This window comes from Solanum pennellii, chromosome 3 (assembly GCF_001406875.1).
Source record: "Solanum pennellii chromosome 3, SPENNV200".
NCBI lineage: Eukaryota > Viridiplantae > Streptophyta > Magnoliopsida > Solanales > Solanaceae > Solanum > Solanum pennellii.
In genome coordinates, this window is record NC_028639.1 from 35,246,330 (window position 1) to 35,271,138 (window position 24,809).

The 24,809-nt window shown below is 36.5% G+C and overlaps 1 protein-coding gene across 1 annotated transcript in view; it reads left to right on the top strand.

Moving 5' to 3' along the window:
• The window catches only part of LOC107013340, a 38,172-nt gene extending 15,458 nt beyond the window's left edge, over nucleotides 1–22,714 (top strand). Inside the window, exon 3 of the mRNA XM_015213271.1 lies at nucleotides 22,639–22,714. Within this exon, the coding sequence (XP_015068757.1) occupies nucleotides 22,639–22,714 (76 nt within the window). The remainder of the gene's footprint in view (nucleotides 1–22,638) is intronic.
• The last annotated feature ends 2,095 nt before the right edge of the window (nucleotides 22,715–24,809 follow it).

Here is a 24,809-nt window from a genome sequence, read left to right on the forward strand (position 1 = left end):
GTATAAAACCAGTGGGATGACCCTAGTACCTAGAGGTACATACCAAGGGTCAAAACGTTCGAGTACTACTCCTCGAGGACCACCCTAAGGGTCCCCAAGGAGGACCCAAACATCGGAGAAGGAAGCTGCCCAAGGCAGCGTGCAGAACCTAAATGTGGAGGCCACCTCACATCGCGCGCCTGGCACTGAAACTGCCTGTGCATCACGTGAGTGGAACGAGGTTCACTGCATCAAAAATGCTGAAAGGCAAAATCAGGATCTGCCTCCGTGACGCGTAGACACTTTCCAGATTTGGTCGCGTTGTTTTAAATCAAATTAGACTTTGGGAAAGGTCAAATTAGTATGGGGGTCTCGTGGGAACTTTGGGCATTTTTTGTGGACGATTTTAGGTCACTTAAGACCCATTTCCCCCTCCATTTCAAACCCTCAAGTTCATAACAAAAATCTGTACAAAGCCTTTCCTCCAAAATCCTCCATTGAAGAAGCGTCCAGTTCCAAGGAAAAAGACCATGTTCTTCAAGTTTCCAACCCAAATCTTTTGGGTTTGTTCATATTAAGGAATGGTATATTATCCTTGAACCTTCTTTATTTCAAGGAGACATTCCAAAGAGATTTCAAAATGGGTTTCAACCTCCAACTTCTTCTATCTTTTACTCTAAGCATGAGTCTTTGCATGAAAACGTTTTAATGGTTGAGATATGTTATTTTCAATGTTATCTGATGATTTTGAGGTCAAAACCTCAATGAACCCATGCTTATACATGTTCTCAACTTTTGGCTTTTGGAGTGCGTCTAATGTGCATGATTTGATAATGTTAGGACTATGGTTCTTTATGTTACGTTTATCTACTGCCTTAAATGCTATTTTATGATTTATTGATGGAGAAATTGAGAAAAGGTGGTAAAGGCTTGGATGAAGGGTAAGTTGTTCTATCTTACTTAGTTCTTACGGTGAAATGACATTGAGTGGTATGGTCCACCTTTGGTGGCACTTTTACTTGACATATATGAATGTTGAAGTATGTGTATTGTGAGTATGACCTTGAAGGCACAACATGTGAAGTTAAGTGATAATTATGATGTATATGCATGATATGTATTAGGAAGTTGAGAATGTATATCATTAAGAGGTTATGTCTAAATGAAATATATGTATATGTGAAACATGATAGTGTGTGTTATGATGAATACAAGTTAAACATGATTAGAATTCAATATCATGCATGATAGGGGTTATGTGAAAGGTGTTCTCGCATGTACTCAAACAAACACCTTGAATGAATGAAAGAATGAAGTTAATCGCTATGTATGAATGATAGTCTATTGAAAGGTTTTCTCAATAAGACTCTAAGGAATGTAAATAGGGGATTGCAGGGTAGACACTCTTCGTGAGTAGAGATAAAGTGTCTAGACCACCCTTACTATTCCTAGAATATGAAAAGGGGGATTTTGTGGTGAACACTCTTCGTGAGTTGAGATAAAGTGTTTAGTAGCAACCTCACTATTCCCAAGAGCTTTCTAAGATAGATTGGAGGTTGGATACCCTTTGTGAGTTGAGATGTGGTGTTCAAAAGTAACCTCTAGGGATAAGTATCCTTCGTGAGTTGAGATGTGGTTCTAAATAGCTATCCCTTAACCTATAGTTAATTGAAAGTTGACTCCATGGGGGAGTTATGCTTAGTGTAACACTTCTAAAATGACATAGGTGAAACTAGATCCTAACACGTGTGTCATGAAGTTATAAAATCCTAAAATTGTTAATAATAGTGTTAGAAGTCAGTTTGAGGAGTTTGGAAGAGATTGGAAGTGAAACGTCCAAGACGTCCCGAAACTAGTCGAAGTTGAACTAGTGTGTCATAGTGTTTTTGTAGTGGTGTTTTGGGGTATGGTTTGAGGCTGAAAGTGAGCATTGATGGTTCCTACGCATATCATGACATGTACAGGGTCAAAACATACGTGAATGACAGTGTGAGGACTTTGGAAGAGATTGGAAGTGAAACGTCGAAGACGTCCCGAAACTAGTCGAAGTTGAACTAGTGTGTCATGGTGTTTTGTAGTGGAGTTTTGGGGTATGGTTTGAGGGTGAAAGTGAGAATCGATGGTTCCTACGCATATCGTGACATGTACAGGGTCAAAACTTCCGAGAACGACGCCCTGAGGAGCAGCTTAAGGGTCCCCAAGGAGAAAACAAACATGGGTAAGCAAGCTGCCGCGCCAGCCAAGAATTGGCAGTGGCTGCGCGTTGCGCAGCCTGTATTGAAAAGGGATAATTTTTCCATTCGATGCGGGGACATCGGGAATCATTCTATCTCAAAAATTTCCAGAACCAAGAACTGAAAATGCCTCCGCGACGTGCAGTAACCTCCTAGATTTGGTCGCGTCGTTTGTAAGTCAAATTTGAATTGTTTGCAATGTTCATTAAGTGAAGGGGTCTTTTGGGTAATTTGGTGATGAATTATGATGATTATTGAGTATTTTTAAGCCCCTAATCTCACCAATCAAAGCTAAATCCTCAATTCAAAACAAAACCTCTCCATTACTTCTCTCGAAAATCCTCCACGGATTAAGCTTTGAAGCTCCAAGGAAGAAGACTGATTTTCCAAGATTTTCTCCATCAATTTCATGGGCTTTGATTCACATAAGGTATTATTTTAATCCTTGAATCTCTTTTCTTCAAGTATCCAAAATTTAAAGTGAATTCCCAAGACTTTCTCAAACGATGAACTTCTATATTGAAATCTAGCCATGGGTTCTTGCATAAAACATTTTGAATCAATGTATTATAATTGAATTGATGTAAATTTGATTATTTTAGACTAAAAACTCTATGAACCCATGCAAATCATGCAATCCTAGTTATGACTTTATTATGGGTGATTTGGTCATGTCTCTATACTATTGAATTCGAGTTTACTTTGGGATATTGAATTATGAAAGAATCATGTTAGAATTATATGTAAGTTGTCCTAAATTGATGAATTCATATTGTATTATCTTGGATTCATTGTATGTTGTGATTATTGGATCAAATTGGTGATCATGGCTAGAGGTAAGAGCCTTTGCGTATTGAGTTGGTTGAATTGACTATGGATTGGAGTTGTGAGATTAGATTGGTGGTAAGTTGACCTAACCTTCTCTATATTTTGTAGTATAGGTCTTCAATTATGGCGCCGTTGCTTATGTGCTATACTTGTGAATAATGTGGCCTCGTTGGCATTACTTTATGAATTGTGAAACAGTGTGGCCTTGTAGGCATTACTTTATGAATTGTGATATTATAATGTTATAACTTGAATATGTGAGTATTGCGAAGGTCTTGATGACTTATGTGTATATGTGAAGTCAAAGTATGTGTTCTTCTAAGTGACTATATGTGATCATGATAGGCTATAGTGATGCCTTATATGTGTAGAATTGATGTTGAAGTGTGGATCTTCCTAGTTGACTATATGAACATTATGATGAGTTATGTTGATGATTCTATAGAAGTGTGTAGGCTGACTTGCAAGTATACTTAGTTGACCCTATGTGCTACAAGAATGATATTGTATATGTGATAAGATGATAATGAAGTGTGTCTTGTTTAGGTAGACATATGTCCCTTACTTGATACATGAAGAATGTGAATATGGATCCTTGATTTAGTAGGCTAAATCACCATTTTCATAAATGTATATGTATGAATGGAATATGATCTTGAATATAGTAATAAAGGTCATTTATGTGGAACCTTTTAGAAAGAAGGTTATGATATCATCCTTAGGAAATATATATTAAAGTTGGTTGGTTGGAACGACATAAAATCATCAATCTGAAAGGCATTGAGCTATCTTGATAACCATTGTTGGCAGCCCTCGTGGACCCTCTTTGGTAAGGTGTAGTATGATTTGATTATGAACAAGATATGATGCCTCTTCATATGTTATTTTATTGAATTACTCTAGAGAACAAATGATAGCACCGAGAGAGTATGCTTTGGGAGTAGCTCTAGTGTAAGATGAGGCTAGAGTACAAAGAAACCTTGATATTCCTTAACCATGTTCCTACATGGGTTGTGTCCTAGTTTTACCATTGGCAAGTAGAACACCCTTTACCGGATTCCATGCCTATCTAGAATGGTCTATGTCGGTAATTGCCTATTCTCGTCATGTGGTATACATGATAGTGTGGGGTGAGTTCTATGAAGTTTAGGTAGTGGAATGAGACACTATCTACATATTGCACGAGTAGGCTTTGAAGATCTTAGTATGTGAGTTCCCTAGGTCTTCTCCAAGACCATTATGTGAATGTCCTTAAATGTTGAATGTCTTCTAAATGGTTTAACGAACATAATACCTTAAGTAAGTTGTATGTTAATGAAAAAGTACTTATGTAGAGTAGCTTTAAGGATTGCTAATGTAGGCTTGGAGAGGGTGTATGGGCGTTCTCTTCATGTCTTACTTAGGTGAGTCTTAGAGTAATTCTAGGTAAGAAGTTGAATGTATGAAATGGGAATAATCTTATCTTAAGTAGTCTAAAGGATCACTTTGGTGTGTGTGAAGGGATTGTATGGGCGGTCGCTTCATAACTCACTCAAGTGAGCCTTAGAATCACCTTTGGTAGGAGGGTCTCATGTGTATATGAATTGAAGTGATATTAGTGTTATATTGTGGAATGTGACTATATGTACTTATGTTGACTTAATGTGATTTCTTATACTTGATTTATGAAGTTTTACTCAAAAAGAGCATGTTTTATACCAATGTCCTTTTAGCATGATTTTATTGCATTATGCCATACTTAGTACATTCGGATGTACTAATTTCATATATTTTGTCTATCTCTAAAGGTGTAGGAGGCATTTGAGAGGAGTCTTGAAGTGGAAGCTTGGATTAGTGTTCATTCAAGCAAGTGTTGGTATGTCGTCACTAGATTCGAAGACATCATGATGTTTAGATTTCCTTATTGAAAGTATTTTAATAGACCTAGATATTTTCTATATGTTGAAGTATGAGCCGTGTCCCAATATATTCGTATGTCTAAGATGGCGACTTTGAGACTTAGTCTTTCATTATGTTTTTCTATAAAAGAGATATTTTGAAGTATTACTATTTTGTGTGAAAAGTTTTAATTCCGCACTACTTTTTGTACATGTATGCAATGAATGATGTAAAGGGCTTGTAGAAAACCTCCGAGAGGTCAAGTACCCCATATCGCGATTCGAGAATACCATATCTTCTAGGGTGTACTCTCGAGTCATGACAAAGTTGGTATCAGTGCATAAGGTTTTGGGAGTAGTCTTTAGGAATCCAAAGTCTCATTAAAGCCACGTTTAGTAGAGTCTTGTTCATCGATGTGAGTCGCGACACATCTACGAGCGAGAGGCTATAGGACGATAGAGTTTCACTTTCTTCATCAATCTTTCGTTCTTTTCTATAGAAGTAATGTTATAGGTGTCTATTCATATTCTCTTCTCTTGTGATTATAGGGTATGACTACAAGAAGAATGGCTGCAAGAAAGTTTGAAGAGGAAGGAGTGCATTAGGAAAATCCCCAAGGTGGATTGGATCCACAAGGATATCAAGTTCCTTCCCAAGGTGATCAAGTCCCTATTCGAGGTGAAGGTAATGAGGTTCCGGTGGTTCCCCCGAACTTGACTAATGGGGAGATTAGAGAGGTTCTACTTACTTGAGCCCGAGCCTTGACAACTCATGTGACTAGGGACGTTGGACCTAGGATGAATGATTTAGAGAGTACCATGTCCTATAGGTTGCGAGAATTTGTGAGAATTAATCCTCCTATATTTCATTGCCCTAAAGTGGGAGAAGCCCCAAGAGTTTCTTGATAGTGTGTACAAGGTGTTGAGAGCTATGGGGGTGACTTCTAGGGAGAAGGAGGAGTTGTCCTCATACCAATTGACGGATCTTGCTCAAGTGTGGTACACTCAATGGAAATATAATAGGCCGGTTGAGTCGGGTCCTATAGAATGGGAGGAGTTTAAGGAGGATCTCTTAAAAAAGTACTTTTCCCGTGAGAGGAGGCATGTGAAGGTTGAGGAGTTCATTAACCTTAGACAAGGGAACATGAGTGTGGAAGAGTATTCTTTATAGTTTACATTGTTGTCTAGGTATGTCCCATTCTTGGTGTCTAACCCTAAGGAAGAGATGATTAGGTTTGTGACCGGTGTTGCCGACCTTGTGAAAGAAGAGTGCCAAATGGCCATGCTCTACAATAATATCAACTTGTCTAGGCTTATGGTGTATTCACAATATATTGAGGAGTCCAAGCTTAGTAGGATTTCAAGGAACTTGAAGAGCAGTGGATCCAATTAGCAAAACCAACCTAGGTTTAAGAAGAGGGCTCAAAACCATGATGGATCTAGTACTCCTAAGGTCAAGGGTGAAGGTGGTAGTAGTTCTCAAGGTGTTAAGCCTACTTGCGCTACTTGTAGGAAGAAGCACTTTTGGAAATGTCTAGTTGGTATCAGATATTGCTTTGGTTGTGGTAAGGATGGTCATAAGGTAAGGGATTGACCTAATATTGCAGCTAGAGGAGGAGAGGCAAAGGAACCTACTTTAAGTGTTCCAAAATGTGGTGTTCCAAAGAGGAATCTGTCAAGATACGAGAGTACCCCCTAGAAGTTAGGGCATTCTCGATACGGAACAAGTCTTACTTGACCTCTCGGAGGTCTTGTACAAGCCCTTTGACATCATTCATTATATACATGTATGAAAAGTAGTGCAGAATTAAAACTTTTTAGGCGGAATTAAAACTTTTCGCACGAAATATGTTAAAACATCTTTCATATTAAAAATCAAAGAAACACGAAGTCTAAACATATGCGAATCTTAGACTCAAGAATACTTGGGACACGACCCATACAATATGAATATAGAAATACTTAGTCTATTACAATACTTCAAATTAAAGAAATCTAAAGACGATTATTCCCTTGAGTCAAGTGAGGATATACTTCAACTTTGCTTGAACAATAACCAGATTCCAAGCTTGCTCCAACATACCTCTCACCTTCTGTACACACCTTTAGAGATAGACAAAGAGTATGGAATTAGTACAAACAGTTGTACTAAGTATGTAATCAGAAATATGCTCTTTTTGATTAAAACATCATATTAAAATTATAAGAACCACATTCAAGTACCAAACATCACAAATAGTATCAAGCCTACATCAAAACATATAGACATGAGATCCTCCTACCGAAGGTGATTCTAAGTCTCACTTAAGTGAGTTTGAAGTGACCGCCCATACAATCCCTACACACACACCTAAGACATCGTTTAGACTACCTAAGATAATATCATTCTCACTTCACATAATAGCATATACATATATAACATTCTCTTCCCAAGGTTATCAAAAGACTTACTTAAGTAATGCAAGAAGAGGCTGTCCATACACCCTCTCCAAGCTTACCTAAATAATCCTTAAGACCACCTAAGTATAGTTCAAGTGTACTTATTAAATTTACTTTCCCTATCTATAGTAATTCTTAGGACTTACCTAGATAAGATATGAAGTGACCATTCCTATGCCCCTTTCATACCTTAACTAAGAAACCCTTAAACTACTCTAGGTAAGTACTTAGTCATTAACATGCTTTCTAACATAGCAATTTTCTTTATTATTCATTAAGAGACATTCATCACATAAGGACATTCAAGTAATGGTCTTGGAAAAAACCTAGGGAATCACTCCCTAACATCTTCAAAGTCTACTATGCAATGTCTAGATAGCATCCCGTACAACCAACAAAACTTCATTGAACTTCTCCAATGCTAGTGGATATCCCATATGATGATAATAGGCAATAACCTACATAGACCATGCGTCACGACCCGAGACCACACACTAGAAGTTAGTGCCAATCTCAAATTTCAACCGGCATACTTGACCTCTTGGGGGTCTTATACAATCCCTTTTCGTATCGTTCATCGCATATACATAATAAAAAGTAGTGCGGAATTAAAACTCTTCACAAAATATTAGAATATCTTTAATAACATCTTTCATTAGAAATCATAGGAAATACTGTCTCAATCTTATCAAACTTAGACACGAGAAAACTTAGGACACGACCCATACAATACGAATATAAGAAAATACTTAGTGTATTACAATATTTTGAAATAAAAGACATATATGTATTCCCTCGAGTCAATTGAGGACAAACTTCACTTCTCTTGGACCACTCTAGAGTCCAAGCTCTCCTTCGCGATCCTTCTCACCTTTCACCTACACCTTTAGAGATAATAAAATGTATGGAGTTAGTACAAACCATTGTACTAAGTATGACATTATGCATAAAATCAAGAAAACAGACATTTATTAGAAATATGCATCTTTTCATTTAAAACATCATATTAGAAACACATAATATAACATTTAAGAAATTTATAGCATTTTGAACCAACTTTACAGTAACCTGAATTCACTGTACAGTGAATTCCTTCACTGTTACAGCGAAGTGCTTTCTCTTCACTTTGACACTTCCTAGCATGTAGTATTCTCACTAAAAGCTATCCTAAGACTCACTTAAGTAATACAAAGAGAGATAGTCCATACAACCTCTCTAGGCACACCTAAATGATCCTCAAGACCACCTATAATGAGATCAATACATATTTACAAGACATCAAACACATAATCATGACATTCTCCTTGCAAAGGCTATTAAAAGACTTACTTAAGTAAATCAAGAAGATAATGTCCATGATTGACCTCTTCAAGATTACCTAAATAATCCTTAAGACCACCTAAGGCTTAGATAATGTCCACATCATCAACATCTTCCCTAAGTAGAGTCATTCTTAAGACTTATCTAGGTAAGATACGAAGTGACCATTCCTATGCCCCTTTCACACCTTAACTAGACAACCCTTAACTACTCTAGGTAAGTACTTATTCATTTAACATAATTTATTACCTTAAGTCATTACATTCATTAGTTCATTTAAGACTCATTCATCACATAATGACATTCAAGTAATGGTATTGGACAAGACCTAGGGAATCTAACTAAATCTTCAAAGCCTATTGTGCAATGTCTAGATAGCGTCCTATGCCACCACCTAAACCTTATAGAACTTCTCTAATGCTAATAGGTAACCCATATGATGAGAATAGGCAATAACTGACATAGACCATGATAACTAGACATGGAATCCGGAGTTCTAACCTACTCCGATGAGGGTGTTCTACTTGCCAATGGTAGAACTTGGACACATCCCATGTAGGCACATGATTAAGGAATATGTAGGGCGTGCTTTGTACTCTTGTCTCATCCTTTAACAAGATATACTTCCCTTACCATACTCACTCGGTGCTAGTGTCATGACCGGAGTCAAGACCCTAGACGAGACCGCCATCGTTGACCTCTCAGAGGTCGCAGACAAGCCTACATACGTCATTCTTACTTCATCTAGATTAATTTTAGCGGAAAATTTGAAAATTTTTGTTTCCTAACATGCTTACTAAACATTCTATTACATATATAATTGTTCACTATCAACCATCTAACATTAATATCATCAAATGAAAGAAATAGTTCATAGCTGCATTAAATGTGTACTTGTAAAAACGGCACCAATACAAAGTCTGAAATGAAATGGGAAATGAAACACTATTGGAACATGCTCCACTAGATAAAGCATACATCTAGGCTAGATAATAACAGTAGACAGCCTCGAAAGCATGAGGACCTACCAATTCCGGATGAAAGCTCCACGTCCGGATAGCTGCAACGTCAACCTGTAAGCTCTAGAGTCAACCTGTGCCTGCACATAAAAATATAGAGTTGTATGGAATTAGTATACACTTGTACTAAGTATGGGTATATGCAAGCACACCCACGGACATGCATGAGAAAGAATAGCTCTTTCCTAACAACATGATTTATGGAAAGTCAAGTCAGTGGACTTGCCAAATTTGGATTAGGAAAGTCAATGGACCTGCCAAATTTGGATTTGGAAAGTCATGCCATAAGTGTAACATGCATCATCAAACTTATCATTTTGCAAACAACAGATAACATATTGCACATATCATATCACATCTAGAACATAACATCTTTCATATATTTCATGCATATGCCATGAGACCTTGGAATCACGGACTTAACATTAAGAGTTTCCAGAAAAGAGGGCTCCACCTATGGGACCTCAACTAGGGAATATGCTTTAGCAAACACAGAGTCTGCTTCGTTCATTCATACGTATTCCATTTCATTTCATTTATGGGCCAGTGTAAACACCAGCTATACCTATGATGTAGTTTAAGACTTTCATCGGGTTCGTTGTACAATGACCAATAATGACCTAATTTCATTACTTGAATCTAACTCACCGTTTGATTATCCTATCTTAACACCTTTGGTATCATTCATTTCATTATGTGCATCATTTAAGGCTGGCCTCCTTCATTAATTGGGAACTTTAACTTTAACCGACATAGATCATGTGAGCATCATGAAATCGAGTGTCTTGGAACTCCACATCGAAAAGAGGTGGAATCACCGGCCAAAGTGACCCAAAACATGCTAGCGTACATGGGAATTGAACCCCGCCAGATCCCTATATTGGCAATATAGTTTCGAAGACTAGGAGATATAAGGAGACCCATACCCGGCATGTCGGACAGTCTCATCTCATGAGAGTTATGTGAACCTCCGCCCTTCCCGAAAGAAGACAGCACCGCTCATAGCTAGTCTATCGGTGCTCAGTATAAAGTTCCATTACATTCAACTCACGTCATGGAAGCTGGCTTCTAGTATGAGGACATCATAACTCAATAGATGATTTCTCATCTCATCATTAGTATTTAGTGTGTTAATCTCAGTACTTTAATTAGAGGGTTCATAGAGACTGGTCTCTTCATTAACTTTACACTCTCATAGGTGAGTACGTTTTAGTAACATTTACTTAGGCTCATTTGAGATTGCTCTCATCTTTTATATTATGATCATATCATGTTGTCACCACATTCATTAACATTAGCACATTTGCTCTTCATAATTACTCAACCCTTTTTAGTGAATGTTCATTTCATCATATGCCAATGCACTTGGCCATTTAGTGTATTTCACACTCTTACTTAACCCTTTAGGGTTTCATCACTTCATTGTCATTTCATTGTTCATTTCGTCATATTCCAATGCACTTGGCCATTTAGTGTATCTTAACTCGTACTTAACCCTTCTAGGGTTTCATCATTTCATTACCTACATCTTAGGTTCACTTACTTTTAAACGTATGCTAGACTTATATATCAATATATACAAGCCATGGGGCTTAATTCATTATTTGTCTAAGTGATTCATATTTACCCAATATTTTGTGGTACAAGACTTATGTATCTTGTAGATATGCCAAGATATTGATTTCGATCTTTAGAGGCAGCATTCATTAAATATTTACTTACGTATGACTTATGTGTCAATACGGAATTGGGCAAGGGAACCCGATTTCGAATCCCTTGTACAACACTTAATCTTATTTTAAACTTGATAATCGCATTTTCCAGATTTTGGGGACCCTAGTTCGATCCCCATCAACCCCATAATATTTCCTTTCTTTTTCTCCTCTCCTTTTTCATTTAAGTCAAGGAGGTTGTGGGTTCAATCCCCCACAAGCTCATTATTTTTATTTTATTTTATCTCTTACTTCTCACCTATCCAAGAGGTTGTAGGTTCAATCCCCACTCTCCACATTTATTTTCTCCTTTATTTTTCTCCTAACACTCTCATCCACTCAAGAGGTTGTGGGTTCAATCCCCACTCACCACATCTATTTTTCCTTGCATTTTTCATGAAATTTTTATGAAATTTTCATTTGGTGAGGTCATGGTTTCAATCCTCAATGACCTCACATTTAAAATTTTTTTTTAAAAGAAGCTCATTTTTTTAAAAGTTGGCCGAGACTACAATTTCCAGCAGGCTGGAAATTTAGTATCTTCCAATCCATTTTTGTCTTAATCTTTAGTTGGTTTTTTTGTAGCTTTCATGTAATGATGTCTTGGGTTCAATCCTTAGTTATCTCAATTATTTTACATTCATTTTTCATTGCATTTTGTACCATTTTGTTTGGCCGAACACAACCTATCAAATGCTGGAAATTTGTTCACTATTTTCAGCTTCTTTTTATCATCATTCATACGTTAATTCTTATGGCATTTCGTGGATCATTTGGTGCATCTTTAAGTGTAATCTTTGTATGATTATATTGATCCCAGAATTACCATTTCATCCAAAAACAATACAACACTTTTACACCTCATGATTTACACAAACATTCGCACATAAAATTTAACCATAAAAACAATTTCACATACTTTCGGTTGACATAACTCAACATGCTTAAAATACCAAACACATAATCAAGAACACATTATCACGACAATAAAGCTTCATACTTAAACTAACATCAAACATACTAACCACATGATCTATAACCTATTTCACATTGAGATTAAAGGGATACTAGGCACAAGGAGTTCGACAAGTACGGGAACAACCCTAGTTTTTGAGTAGATTCATCTGAGCCTTAAGGGTATCTTGGGAAAGGTACAAAGAGTAAGAAAACCCATACCTTTTATGAAGTTCAAACCTCGACTTGCTGCCCAAAATCTTCTCAAAAAATCACGTCCAAATCCCCTCAAAGTCAACACCAACTCGACGGACAAACTTCTCTTTGCCTACGTGATTGATTTCGTTTGTTTTCTTATATTTTCGTTGTGAGTTCTTCAAGTGTGAAGAACTTTGGTTTACCTACTGTTTTTGAAGTTATTTGGCAGAGAGAATCGTGAGTGAGAGTGATAGAGACGTGAGAGAGAAAGAGAGATGAGCGTGGGAGAGAAGAGTTTTCTTAGGGTTAGGAGTCTAGTTTAGGATTAAGTCAAATAAGGTTTCTATTTAATTATTAAAAATCTGATTTCCTTTTATTTTAAATCATCTAATAAATAATAAGTATAAATTAATTACATTAAATTACCAACTTAAATTAAAAATAATTTAATTCATTGCTTCCACCTAGGTTCGAACCCAGGTGGAGCAAGACTTCACTTCAAGAGCTAATTTTCGGTCCTCCCTCCCCAAAATTTCCCTCCACATTATTAATTAAATAAATAATTATATATTTAGGGTAATTATGACACTACCCTTAGTCTGGAAAAAGACCATTTTACCCCTAGACCCTCCAAACTTAAGATTTTCCCTTTTTAAGTCCGGTAAAGACTCCTTCAAGTAAATATTCGTATTCGAGAGCCCTACATTGTTGGACCCAACCCTTTCTAGCTCAACTAACTCCCCAAGTTAGTTGTCTTGGATGTAACAAGGGTTTAGAGGTCTGGTTCTACGCGCATCAATCCGTGTGAACCCGGTCTATTCGTAGGCATTCTAGACACATTAAGCATTACTTAGCATACTTATTTTTTAGGGTTGTTACAACTAGATTTTGTTCTCATAGATTAATTTACATTAAAGTTTCATATAAAGGAGTTCCATATCTAGTTCATAACCCGATCACATTCACCCTACCAAAGAGGTCCACTAGGGATAGCTTACAATGGCGACAAGAAGCTCAGAATGACTTTCCTAAGGTTTTATATGATGAAGTTCCAGCCAACCAACCTTAAGTCTATCATACATTACTTGAAGGATACCATTACGACTTTCTACTTCAACATTCATAACCTTACCACTATGTTCAAGGTTTCACATACAGGACCATCTTAACATCATTTAAGATCTCATGTCATTCATACATACAATTCAAAGAGTCTTTAGCATCCGAAGTCAAGACATCTCATATTCACATTCATACATGCATCAAGTAAGGGACACAAGTCAACCAAGACAAGACACAACATATTTCACTTGAAAACATATTACATGTCATTCTAGAAGCACATATAAATAACCATTATCATTTTTAATTTATCCTATACACTACCATATCATCATCAATATGACCATCATAGACTCATATTGTCCAGTAGGAATAACGACGCATCAACCCTAAGACTATACACATAAAGCCATAGTTTTAGTCTAACATGATCATCTAATTAGCATCAACAGAAGAACACATATACTTTCACATTACTTATCATGTAGATAGACATTATCCAACTTCACATAATAAACAACACAAATCATCATAATACTTCAAGAAGTGCCGACAAGGCCATGATTAGCATATTACATAGAGTAACGCCGACAAGGCCATATCAATTCCAAGTAAAACACATAACACCGCCACCATAAGTGGAACATACCAATCACAACATAATTGAAGTCTAATTAACATAAATAAAGGGAATTAGGGCAGCGTACCACCACTCTATCCTCAACACTTCAATCTAATGCTAAAACATCCAATTCAATACCATAAGGCTCTTACCCATGGCCATGAACATCAATTCAATATAAAAAATATGATACTCAATGAAACTAGGTCAAATAAATATATATTCATCAATCTAAGACAACCTAGATATAAATTCAATACAATTATTACATCAATCAATAGTCCATAAGAACCACACTAGAATTCATAAGCATTAGATCAATATTACTTAATCCATAAAGTAGTCAAAAACTAGGGTTCCTCCATAACATGGGTTCATAGGTTAATTGAGTTGAAATAGTATAATTAATAACAATTCAATCAATATTCAATGCTTAAAAACGTTTAATGCAAGAACCCGTGGATAGATCAAGAAATTGGACAATGCATCTTTGAAAACTTTAGAAAACATCTTTGAAAGTTGGGATCCTTGATGAATAGATTTTCAAGGATCAAAAACCTTACCTCAATGAAGCAAATTCATCAATTTGATGAAAAATCTCCACTTAACTCTCCAATCCAAGCCCTTCCTTGTGTTTGGCTCCTATGGAGTTCTAGAGAATTTCTAAGGGTTTTAAGTTTTTGGGAAAATGTTTATTTTGTATAGTTTTGAGACTTTTTAGAGTCGCCACTTAATTTTTAAGGAATAATCAAGAAAACTATCTTTCAATTTGACTAAAACAGAAAATCAAATTTGAAAGATTTTTAGGTGTTCGGGGAGTCTTATTAACGCCTTAGGAAGGTTTTGAAAGCACCTAAGACGTCCACTTACTTGCGGTTATCCGACAAATAATTCATTTGGCTAAAGAAATATCTAACTTGATTTTGAGGTAATGAAAATACTTAGAATTGTTTGAATAATTAAGTACTAATTTTACCAATTAGCTTGTAAAAGATTTTTTTAAAGTTATTTTATTTTGGATTGATTAAGTCGTTAAAACCGAAGCGGCATTTTGCAAGGATTTGGATTCGTCAACCCTAAGACTAACGACAACGAGTATTTAAACAAAGGTAGAGAGAGAGAGAAAGAGAGAGAGAGAGAGAGATTGGGTCAAAACCAGTTTCTGTCCGCCTGGACCGGTATTTGGACCCACCTGTCTTGGGTTTTTGACCCATTTCACCTGTACCTGTCCTAAAATCTAAGGATATGATAAATACAGTAATTAAATGCGCTAAGGCCCAACAACAGCAAAATACAAATTTTAGGAAAAATTAAATTTCGGGCCCTAATGACCCAATTTCTTCAACTCTTCAACTTCTTCCACTCGAAATTTTCTGCTTTTGATCTGTACGCCTAAGGATAGTGGATGGTTGACTTGAAGATTGTGTAAATGGGCCTCCATGGACCATTTTTAAAATGCGCAAGATATGGAGTCCCGACAGACACAGAGAAGTATCACATGCAACATAACGGAGTATTAGGAAGTTAAGATATGCTCATAGTGATAAAACAAATGAGATAACCAAAATGGAGCTCAATTGCCCATAAGCAAACAAAGATGTAATAGATCAATAAAGGGGGGTAAACAAAAATCACAAACTCAAATTCCACGACGTCAAAACTCGAAGGAAAATAAAAAAAACACGGGACAGAAACAACAAACAATGAGACACTAATCAAATAAAATATTTAAAGCTAATGACAAAGTGACTAAAATTTAGGAGAAAACATGTCACTTGGCACTAAGAGGCATTACAACCAACATCACCACCAAGAGAAACACATCCCCCCCTGTTATTAAAACACGCAACATATGCATAGTAAAGAGATAGAGATAATTTTCCTTTCATTAAAGAGCATCATCTATGTATGCTACAACTCCAGCAAAACCATGAGTCCATTTGAGAAACACAATGTATAGCAAAACAATTTATGGCGTCAGACCCCTCCAAGCGATAAGACAAAATTCATACAATTAAAGAAAATACCCACAAACTTAAACTTGTGGAGGCAGAGATTCCGGATGACTAAAAACTACAAATCCTATCTCAAAATGAAAGCCCTCCTACCACCAAATGATCAAACGAACTAGACTTCAGCAATATGGACAAAAATAATAACTCTAAACCAGATAACAGAAGGAGCAGCAGGGCGACACCTTAACGTCTAAAGAAAAAGCATAACTCGAACATGAATATATTTTTGGAGACTACGGACTCAAACTATATTAAAGCTGTCCACATCAAACAAACCTACATATTGAATAAAACGAAACTAAGGCTTCAGGACATGATTAAAACAGCGATTTTAAATTAGTGATATTTGCGAAACCTTTAAAGAAGCGAGTTATACTTATGAAAGTTATGATGTAAAGTAGACTGGAGGAGTTAATCCCTACTTTTCCAGAATTTAGCATGATTTTAAGGATATAAACAGAAAAGAAGAAAAGAGGAAAACATGAACCCATAAACGAATATAAATACTAGGCTTCAAATTATACTAAACAGATAGTGAGTGCATTCAACATGAGAAGCAAAGGTAACACAAAATAAGATTTAAACCATTACGCATTGTAATTTGCATATTTACTGAGGATGGCAGGATCACGCAAAAAAATAAATAACTTGAACGCTATACGCCTGAACTCATACTCAAACAGAAACGAATAAGAAAACAGTAGAATGACCAGAAAAAAAAACTCAAATACCGAAGGAGACGAACAACATTAAGCCAAAAGATTTTTATGAACCATACAACATATCGATCAAAATGAACTAAGATGTGAAAAGGATTATACCTTCTTAGAAGCACCGTACTAGACAACACGAACAAGGTGCGGCAATGTTTCACCACAAAACGTGAACCTGAGTTAAGAAGGCTAGGCAAAATCCACACAAAAAATTTGAACCAAAGGTTGGAAGTATGGTACCTCTATTCTTTTTCAAAGGGGTATGTAGTGAGTATTTAGAGGAGTTCGCTGAATCTTTCTTTGTATCCTTCTTCCTAGGTTAAAACTCAACTAGAAAAATAAAATACTGGTCAAATTTCCAACTCCAATTTTCTAGCCTCTAAAAAACAAAAACTTTCCACTAGAACCGAAACAAATATATAAAGGAAGATTTAGGGTTTCTTGAGGGAAACAGAATGGGCATCCAGTTCAAGGCCCATCCCCATTAGAATTTGAAAAAATTCCCTCAAAAGGACGAACATATTTTCTACAAGTTCACCCTTATTCCCGAAAAAAGAAAGGCGAGATTAATGGCTTTGAACGATTCCATCGTCCTTGGGGGCGATGTGGTTCGATCCCACAAAACCAAGGACGATTTCGCGTGCCTTGTGTGTTGCGGAGGTCGTACAAAAACGGGGGCAAACAAAGAAAAATTGTAGGTGTCCGTTGTTGAGTCTCATGCATGAAAAAGAAAGGGAGAAAAACAAGGGTCGTTTGGTACGTGCTGCTGCTGTAGCTCACGCCGTCTAGAATCATCGCACATGTATCACTGCTTCTGTAACATTCTGGAAACTCAAATGTCTAATGAAGAGCCCACTATGCCCTTAGTATAGCATATTATGGGAACATAGGCACCCCAATGCCCAATATTGAGAAATATTGGGCATAGTATAGAAAAAAATTGGCTAAGGGATGTTAGCCAATTTTCTATATACGAATTAGAAATATACTTTTTGGGTTGTCATACTCCATTCCAAGATTGATGTTTAATAAATGTACCTGCAATGAAGACTTTAAGCTAAAAGAAAATCTGTTCAGAAAAGTTTAACACAAATTACTAGGCATTCAAGTGTCAAGCCTAGTACCATTCCACATGACCATTTAAAATGATCTCGTAAAAAAAATTAAGCAGTGCCCAAGGACATAGTGAGGATCCTTGGGACAATATGTAAATATTCCAAATAGGACATAAAGAATAGTTAGTTAGGAAAGTATAACCAACCCATGGGCAAGAACATGGGCAAAGCAAGTGAGAATCGACCAAAGGAAGGGGACCACCCTAACAAAATTCGGTTAGGGTAATTAAGGGGCAGCATGGTAGACGTGTCCCTCCGTGTGGGGCCTAACTTCCTAAACAACTCTAGGTCATAACTAACTGTCTTAAATAGCTAACTAACCTAGGACTAACCGAAATGGACCCACTAGTACACCCGACAACTTAGGACTAAAGCGGGTTGACACTAACCTAGTAGTAGTTAAAGAGACAACCTAGTACCTAACCTTGGATGGTCCAAAGAGTTCGTTAAGGTCCTAACAACATAGGGATAATTTAGTAATTATCCTAGGATACTTAATCAATTAATTGAGCAAGTTAATTAATTAATTTAAAGGGGAAAAACCGAAATCACAAAGCAATTTCCAGATTGCGGTTAAAACAAGAAAAAGAGAACCTAGTACCTAACCTAGGAAGGTTCAAAGGATTTGTTATGATCCTAACGACTTAAGGGTACTTTATTAATTACGTTGGGTCACCTAATTAATTAAATATCAATTTAATTAATTATTTTAAATGGTCAAAATGAAATCCTTACACTAACCTAGTATAATTCAAGAAACATCCTAGTATTTAACCTAGGATGGTCCTAAAGGGTTGATTTTGGTTCCAAAAACTTAGGGGTACTTTAGTACTTACCCTAGGTCCATAAATTATTTGAGTTTAGGATTTAATTAATCAATTTAAAGTCAAAATGTTGACCGAAACCATAGTAAACACTAATTTCCAGATGTTTTAACTAGTCAACATTCTCCTATGTTTAGTCAACTTAGGAGGGGCATTTTGTTAATTGAATAATTAGTTTATTGATTTAACTTATTAAACGTATGTTGTATAATCCAAGATCAGTTCCTAAACCTAAAAATCATGATAAAAATCGTTTATACTCACGACCCTAAGGCAGTAGGCGACAAACCACAAGAAAACGTAGAACGCTAAAGATATCTTAGGCGAATTCAAGGTTTTCTTCAAGGCTTCGTGTAAGGTGATCTTTATAGATTAAATTGTAAATAAGGTATGGGTTTGTATCCTGGACTTCTTTCTCCAAGAGAACTTTTTTTCGAACGATTAAAAGATCTTGAAAACTAGGGTTGTTTCCTGTCGTTCTCGTCGACCTCCTTTCCCTAGTATCCTTGTATGATTTTAATGATTAAGTAGGTTAGAAATCATGTTGTTGGTATGTGGTGATGGATGATAATATGTGTAATGTTCTTGAATGATGAATGTCGCATGAACCTATGAACTTATAATCGTACGAAGTAAAACGGTAATAACGTGAATTAAGAATTGATGACGTGCTAGTCACATTTGGAATTGTTAAGTGTTGATGTGTTTGTACGAATGTTGTATTGCTGTTATTATGACGTTATGAAGGTGTTAAATTCATCAAATATTAATATGATTCTGTATAATATGTCTTAAAAACGGTACCCTAATGTTATGAACCAAGAGTTGTTAAGAGAATGATACTATGTTAAGAAGTGTCCGAAAATGTTAAGTATGAATATAATTACAGTTTGTTGTGCATACCTACTGAAATGTGACATGTTGATGATGTTGTGTTCGTTAAATGAATAATGTATCCTAAATTGAGTATTATTGGATGAAACTTTGGCTCATGCTAATAAAGAATGTTATGAAGTCTATAGCCAATTGCTTATGCCAGTATTTATCTTATGCCATTTTTATATAGCCGAAAGATTGAAATGATAACCCAGTAATTCAATGAATGTAAATGGTTATAAATTTATGTTTTAAATGAATAAAAAGATTGAATAATGAGTAAAAGACATATCCAACCAAGCATGAAAGAATGTAAAATTGGCCTATGCCAACAAAAATGGTTGTGTAATCTATACCCAAATGTTTATGCCAATACTAATCATATGCCAATCTTGTCCAGTTAGAGTATCAAATGATATTATAAGCACTTCTAAAGTAATTCAATGAATACATAACCAAGGGCATTCCATTCATTGGCAAAACTCCGAACATGCTCTAAAAGAATGAACTGTGGACATATGTAACTCATCGAAAGAAGTGTTCATCATCCATAAACGATGAAATGAAGCTACTTGAATAAAGTAAAGAAGTAAAGTGAGTCATAACATAATTAAAAGGGGTCTAAATTAAGTGAGTAACCAGAATGGGATGTTAAAGGAAGTGAGACAAGTCTTACTTACACCTAAGCTACTATGTTAAAAGAATACTCACGAATGAAGGTGTTACAATGTGTGAGACTAGTCTCATTAACACCTAAGGATGATGTGCAAGGACAATTCACATTTCATCAATGTAAAGTAGGATGATATGTAAGGACAATTCACATATCATCAATGTATAGTAAGGATGATATGTAAGGATAATTCACATTTAATCAATGTAAAGTAAGGATGATATGTAAGAACAATTCACATTTCATCATTGTAAAGTAAGGATGAGAAGTCATCAAAAGAGTAAGTAAATATCAATCTAAAAGTAAGCTTCCGTAATGCTTGAGTCAACTCTAAAAGATAAAGAAGATAATGAAAGTGAGCACAACACCGATAGACTAGTTATGAGCATGTGCTTGCACGTGTAAGTCTCATGAGACGAGGCTACCACCGAGGTGGATAAGTAGTCTTCTTAAGTACCTAGTCTTCGAACTATGTCTAGCCAACATAGGAACTACCCAGTGGTTTCCACCTAAGCGAGCTAGGTATGTTCGATTTCACTTTTGCCGGTGATTCCACCTCTTTTAGGTGTGGGAAGACACCGGATTTCATGTTTAGATCACATGATCTATGTCGGTTAATGCTCAAGACATGTTTTTGATTCACTATAGCCGTGAGCCACTCCTTTTTGTGTGTAGTGAACACTTGAGATGGATTAGCCATAGCCGGGAATCACCCCTTTTTGTTGTGGGGCAGACACTGGATTTCATGAGTAGGTCACATGATCTAGATTCATTTTAATCGGTAAATCACCTCTTTTCGGTGTGGGGAAGATACTGGATTTCATGTTAAGCTCGCATGATCTTATTCCTAATGATGTCACTATGAAAGTGAGAACGAATGATGATGATGGAACATTTGTTCAAAGTGAGCAATGAAGAAGAGCTTAAGCATGTCAATTGCCAATATCACACTCATTAAGTTTCAGCAAATAATGGGCAAAGACAAATAAGATTGGCCTATAATGACTTCTTCTATGATGTCAATAAAGGGGAGTAGAAACGTAATGTTTACTAAATACCTCATAACTTCCCTAAGATGAAAGTAATGAAATATATGGCATAGCTAATAGATAATGGCTTATGAAATGTTAATGAATACATAGTGCAAAGAATGACTCATTATAAGGTAGGGAAATCATTCCTTTGTCCTTGGATTACTTACGTCGATTCATTGTGGGTATGGTACTAAAATGAATCATTGCACTTGTAAATAAAACATAGACTAAAAGAAGTATTAAACTACACAACAATAAGAAGAAAAGAATTGAAAATAAAACTAAATATAGAGAGGTAAGTTCTCGGGTTCGGAAGAATAATTTTTCAAATCTTCGCCCGAGTGGTTCTAAAATTATGTTGATGATACTAATGTCTTGTAGTAATATATAAAATGAGTTGTGTGTTTTTAATGCTTTAAAATACATCATATTCATACCACAATTCACAACTAACGGAAAGTCTAGTGACGACAGATTGACGACACTTGCAGCGGTTTGGACTTCAGAGTTTCTCCAGACCATTTTGTAGGTCCTCTTGGTTTCGAGGATGCTACAACTTAGTCTAGTGTTAGATATAGACATAGCCAGTGGATGTTGTCACTAGAGTTTCCTTCACAATTTATTTCGAAGCTTTTTGTAATAAGGCCACTTTTGTCAAACGTATTTATGATATATTCATATTCTATTTTGAATTGATTCTTATGATAGATGGTTGTTTCATTTACGTTGAGCTTAGTATATGATGCAATAAAGTATTAACTATATGAAGTCTATGTAAACTTCATACTTATAAAAAGTTTTAAATTTTCCGTTAAAATTAACCGTATGAATGTGATGAATGCAAGAAGAGGCTTGTTTGCGACCTCTAAGAGGTCAACGACGTAGGTTGTGATTTGGATTCCAGAATCCGAGTCGTGAAAAACATGGTATCAGAGCATGAGGTTAAATTACCTAGGAACTAAAGATCAACACAACCACATTACATAGTTTCTGACTTATGGTTGTGAAGCGCGCCACAATCATGATTTAGAGACTATATAATGCAAGGAAATCTTCCCTTATTCTACTCTTTATCGTGCCATGTAGAGTTGTGACATTTTTATGTCATTTTAAGGATCTACTCTCTTCTTGTGTATACATGTAGAATGATGAACACAAGGAGGAATGCCATGAGAATAGTTGAGGAAGTAGCTGTTGGAGGGAACCAAGCTCCTCCTTAAGCGCCAATTGCTGAAGTTCAAGTGCCTGTCAACCCAGCTGGGTTGACAAATGTTGAAGTAAGGGAGCCTTTGATGAAGATGGCACAGGCCATCACCACTCAGGCGCACGCCATCACAGCTCAAGCTACAAGAGAGGGTGCTCACAGGGATAACCCGCATGCTAGCACAATGGCTAGCAGGCTGAGGGATTTCACCAGAATGAATCCCCCAGTTTACTACAGATCAAAGACCAATGAGGATTCTCAGGATTTCGTAGATGAGGTCCATAAGATTCTGTGTGCCATGGGAGTTAATGAGGAGGAAAAGGCTATGCTGACTGCATATCAACTCAAGGATGTGGAACATGTTTGGTACAGGATGTGGGATGATGGCCGAGCAAGAGGAGATGTCCCCATCATTTGGGATGTTCTCAAGACTGCCTTTCTTGGGAGGTTCTTGCCTAGAGAGCAAAGGGAAGCCAAAGTTGAAGAATTCATCAATCTGAGACAGGGAGGTATGTCTGTCAAGGAGTATTCCTTGAAGTTTGTTAAAATTTCAAAGTGTGCTTCTTCCCTGGTGGCAAATTGCAGGGGTGAAATGAGCAGATTTGTGATTGGCGTGTCGGAGGATCTAGTAGAAGATTGTCGGGCAGACATGTTGCATGACAACATGGATTTTGGAAGATTAATGGTACATGCTCAGCAAGTAGAGGAGAGCCGCAACAAGAGGAGAATTCATGAAGGCAAGAAGCCTAAGGTCGAAGACCATACTGGTTCTAGTTCGGGTAGAGGTTCATTTGGAGTCCAGAACAGGCCTAAGTTCAAGAGACACTCGGGTAATACTACTCCTTCTAAGGATACTAATACCAAGGAGGGCAATGATAGAAATGTCCAGCGTGATAGAAAGTCATGTGATAAGTGTGGTTGTTCGCTGGAGGTGAGTGTTTTGTAGGTACGAATGCTTGCTTCAGGTTTGGCAATACTGGAGACATGTTCCGAGACTATCCTCAAGTGAGGAATCAGAGATGCTCAGCCTCGGCCAAATCCTAATGCTGCAGCTGAACCCCCCCCCCCATGAGAAACCGGTTCTATGTGTTGAAAGGAAAAGAGGAACAAGAAAAGTCCGTGGATGTGGATACTGGTAACTTGCTTGTCTCCTCCTAACCTGTTTATGCATTATTAAATCTCGGATATACCTTGTCTATGGTAACTCCTTCGGTGGCTAATAAATTGGACTTACTTACTGAAATCTTACATGAACCGTTTCTAGTTAGTACTCCCATATGAGACAGTATTAAGGCCGAAGGGGTATATAGAGAAGTAGATGGCATAGTGGCAAGTCCCTTTAAAATTAAGTTGGGCGTCATTAGGTTCAAATCTTAAAGCCAACATGATTTTATCTAAGAGGTTAGATATACTCTTCTAAGTCTGATTTATTTTTAAGAAACTCTAAGTTTTAAGTGCTTTAGTCGATTTGGTGTGATAAGTCCCTAATCGTAGGTCTTATAATAGCACTATGTGAGTTAAAACGAAGTTATGTGTGCATTTCATGTGCTGTTTTTGTGCAACATGTACATGTTTGTTGTGTTGCATGATTTGTGATGTGCATTAAGTTAAGTGTGATTGAGAAGGAAATTGCTCGATCTCAAATATGAAGCTTCAAATAAGCTTGAATGATATGCATCATCCAAATAAGTGTGAATCAGATATTCACAAAAAAGAAACGTCTAAGTATGATAAAGTAACTTTCGAAAATCACCCTCTTTTTTAAAATGATGTGTAAGTGTCATTCCGGGACGAATGTTCCTAAGGGGGAGATAATGTAATATTCTGGAAAAGCATATGTCTAATGAAGAGACCAATATGCCCTTAGTATATCCTATTAGGGGTACATAGGCACCCAATGCCCAATATTGAGAAATATTGGGCATAGAATAGAAAAATAATTGGCTAAGGGATGTTAGCCAATTTTCTATATACAAATAAGATCTATACTTTTTGGGTTGTCATACCCCAATCCATGTTTGATGTTCAATAAATGTACCTGCAATGAAGACCCTTATCTAAAAGAAAATCCGTTTAGAATAAATTCACACAAAGTACTTGGCATCCAAGTG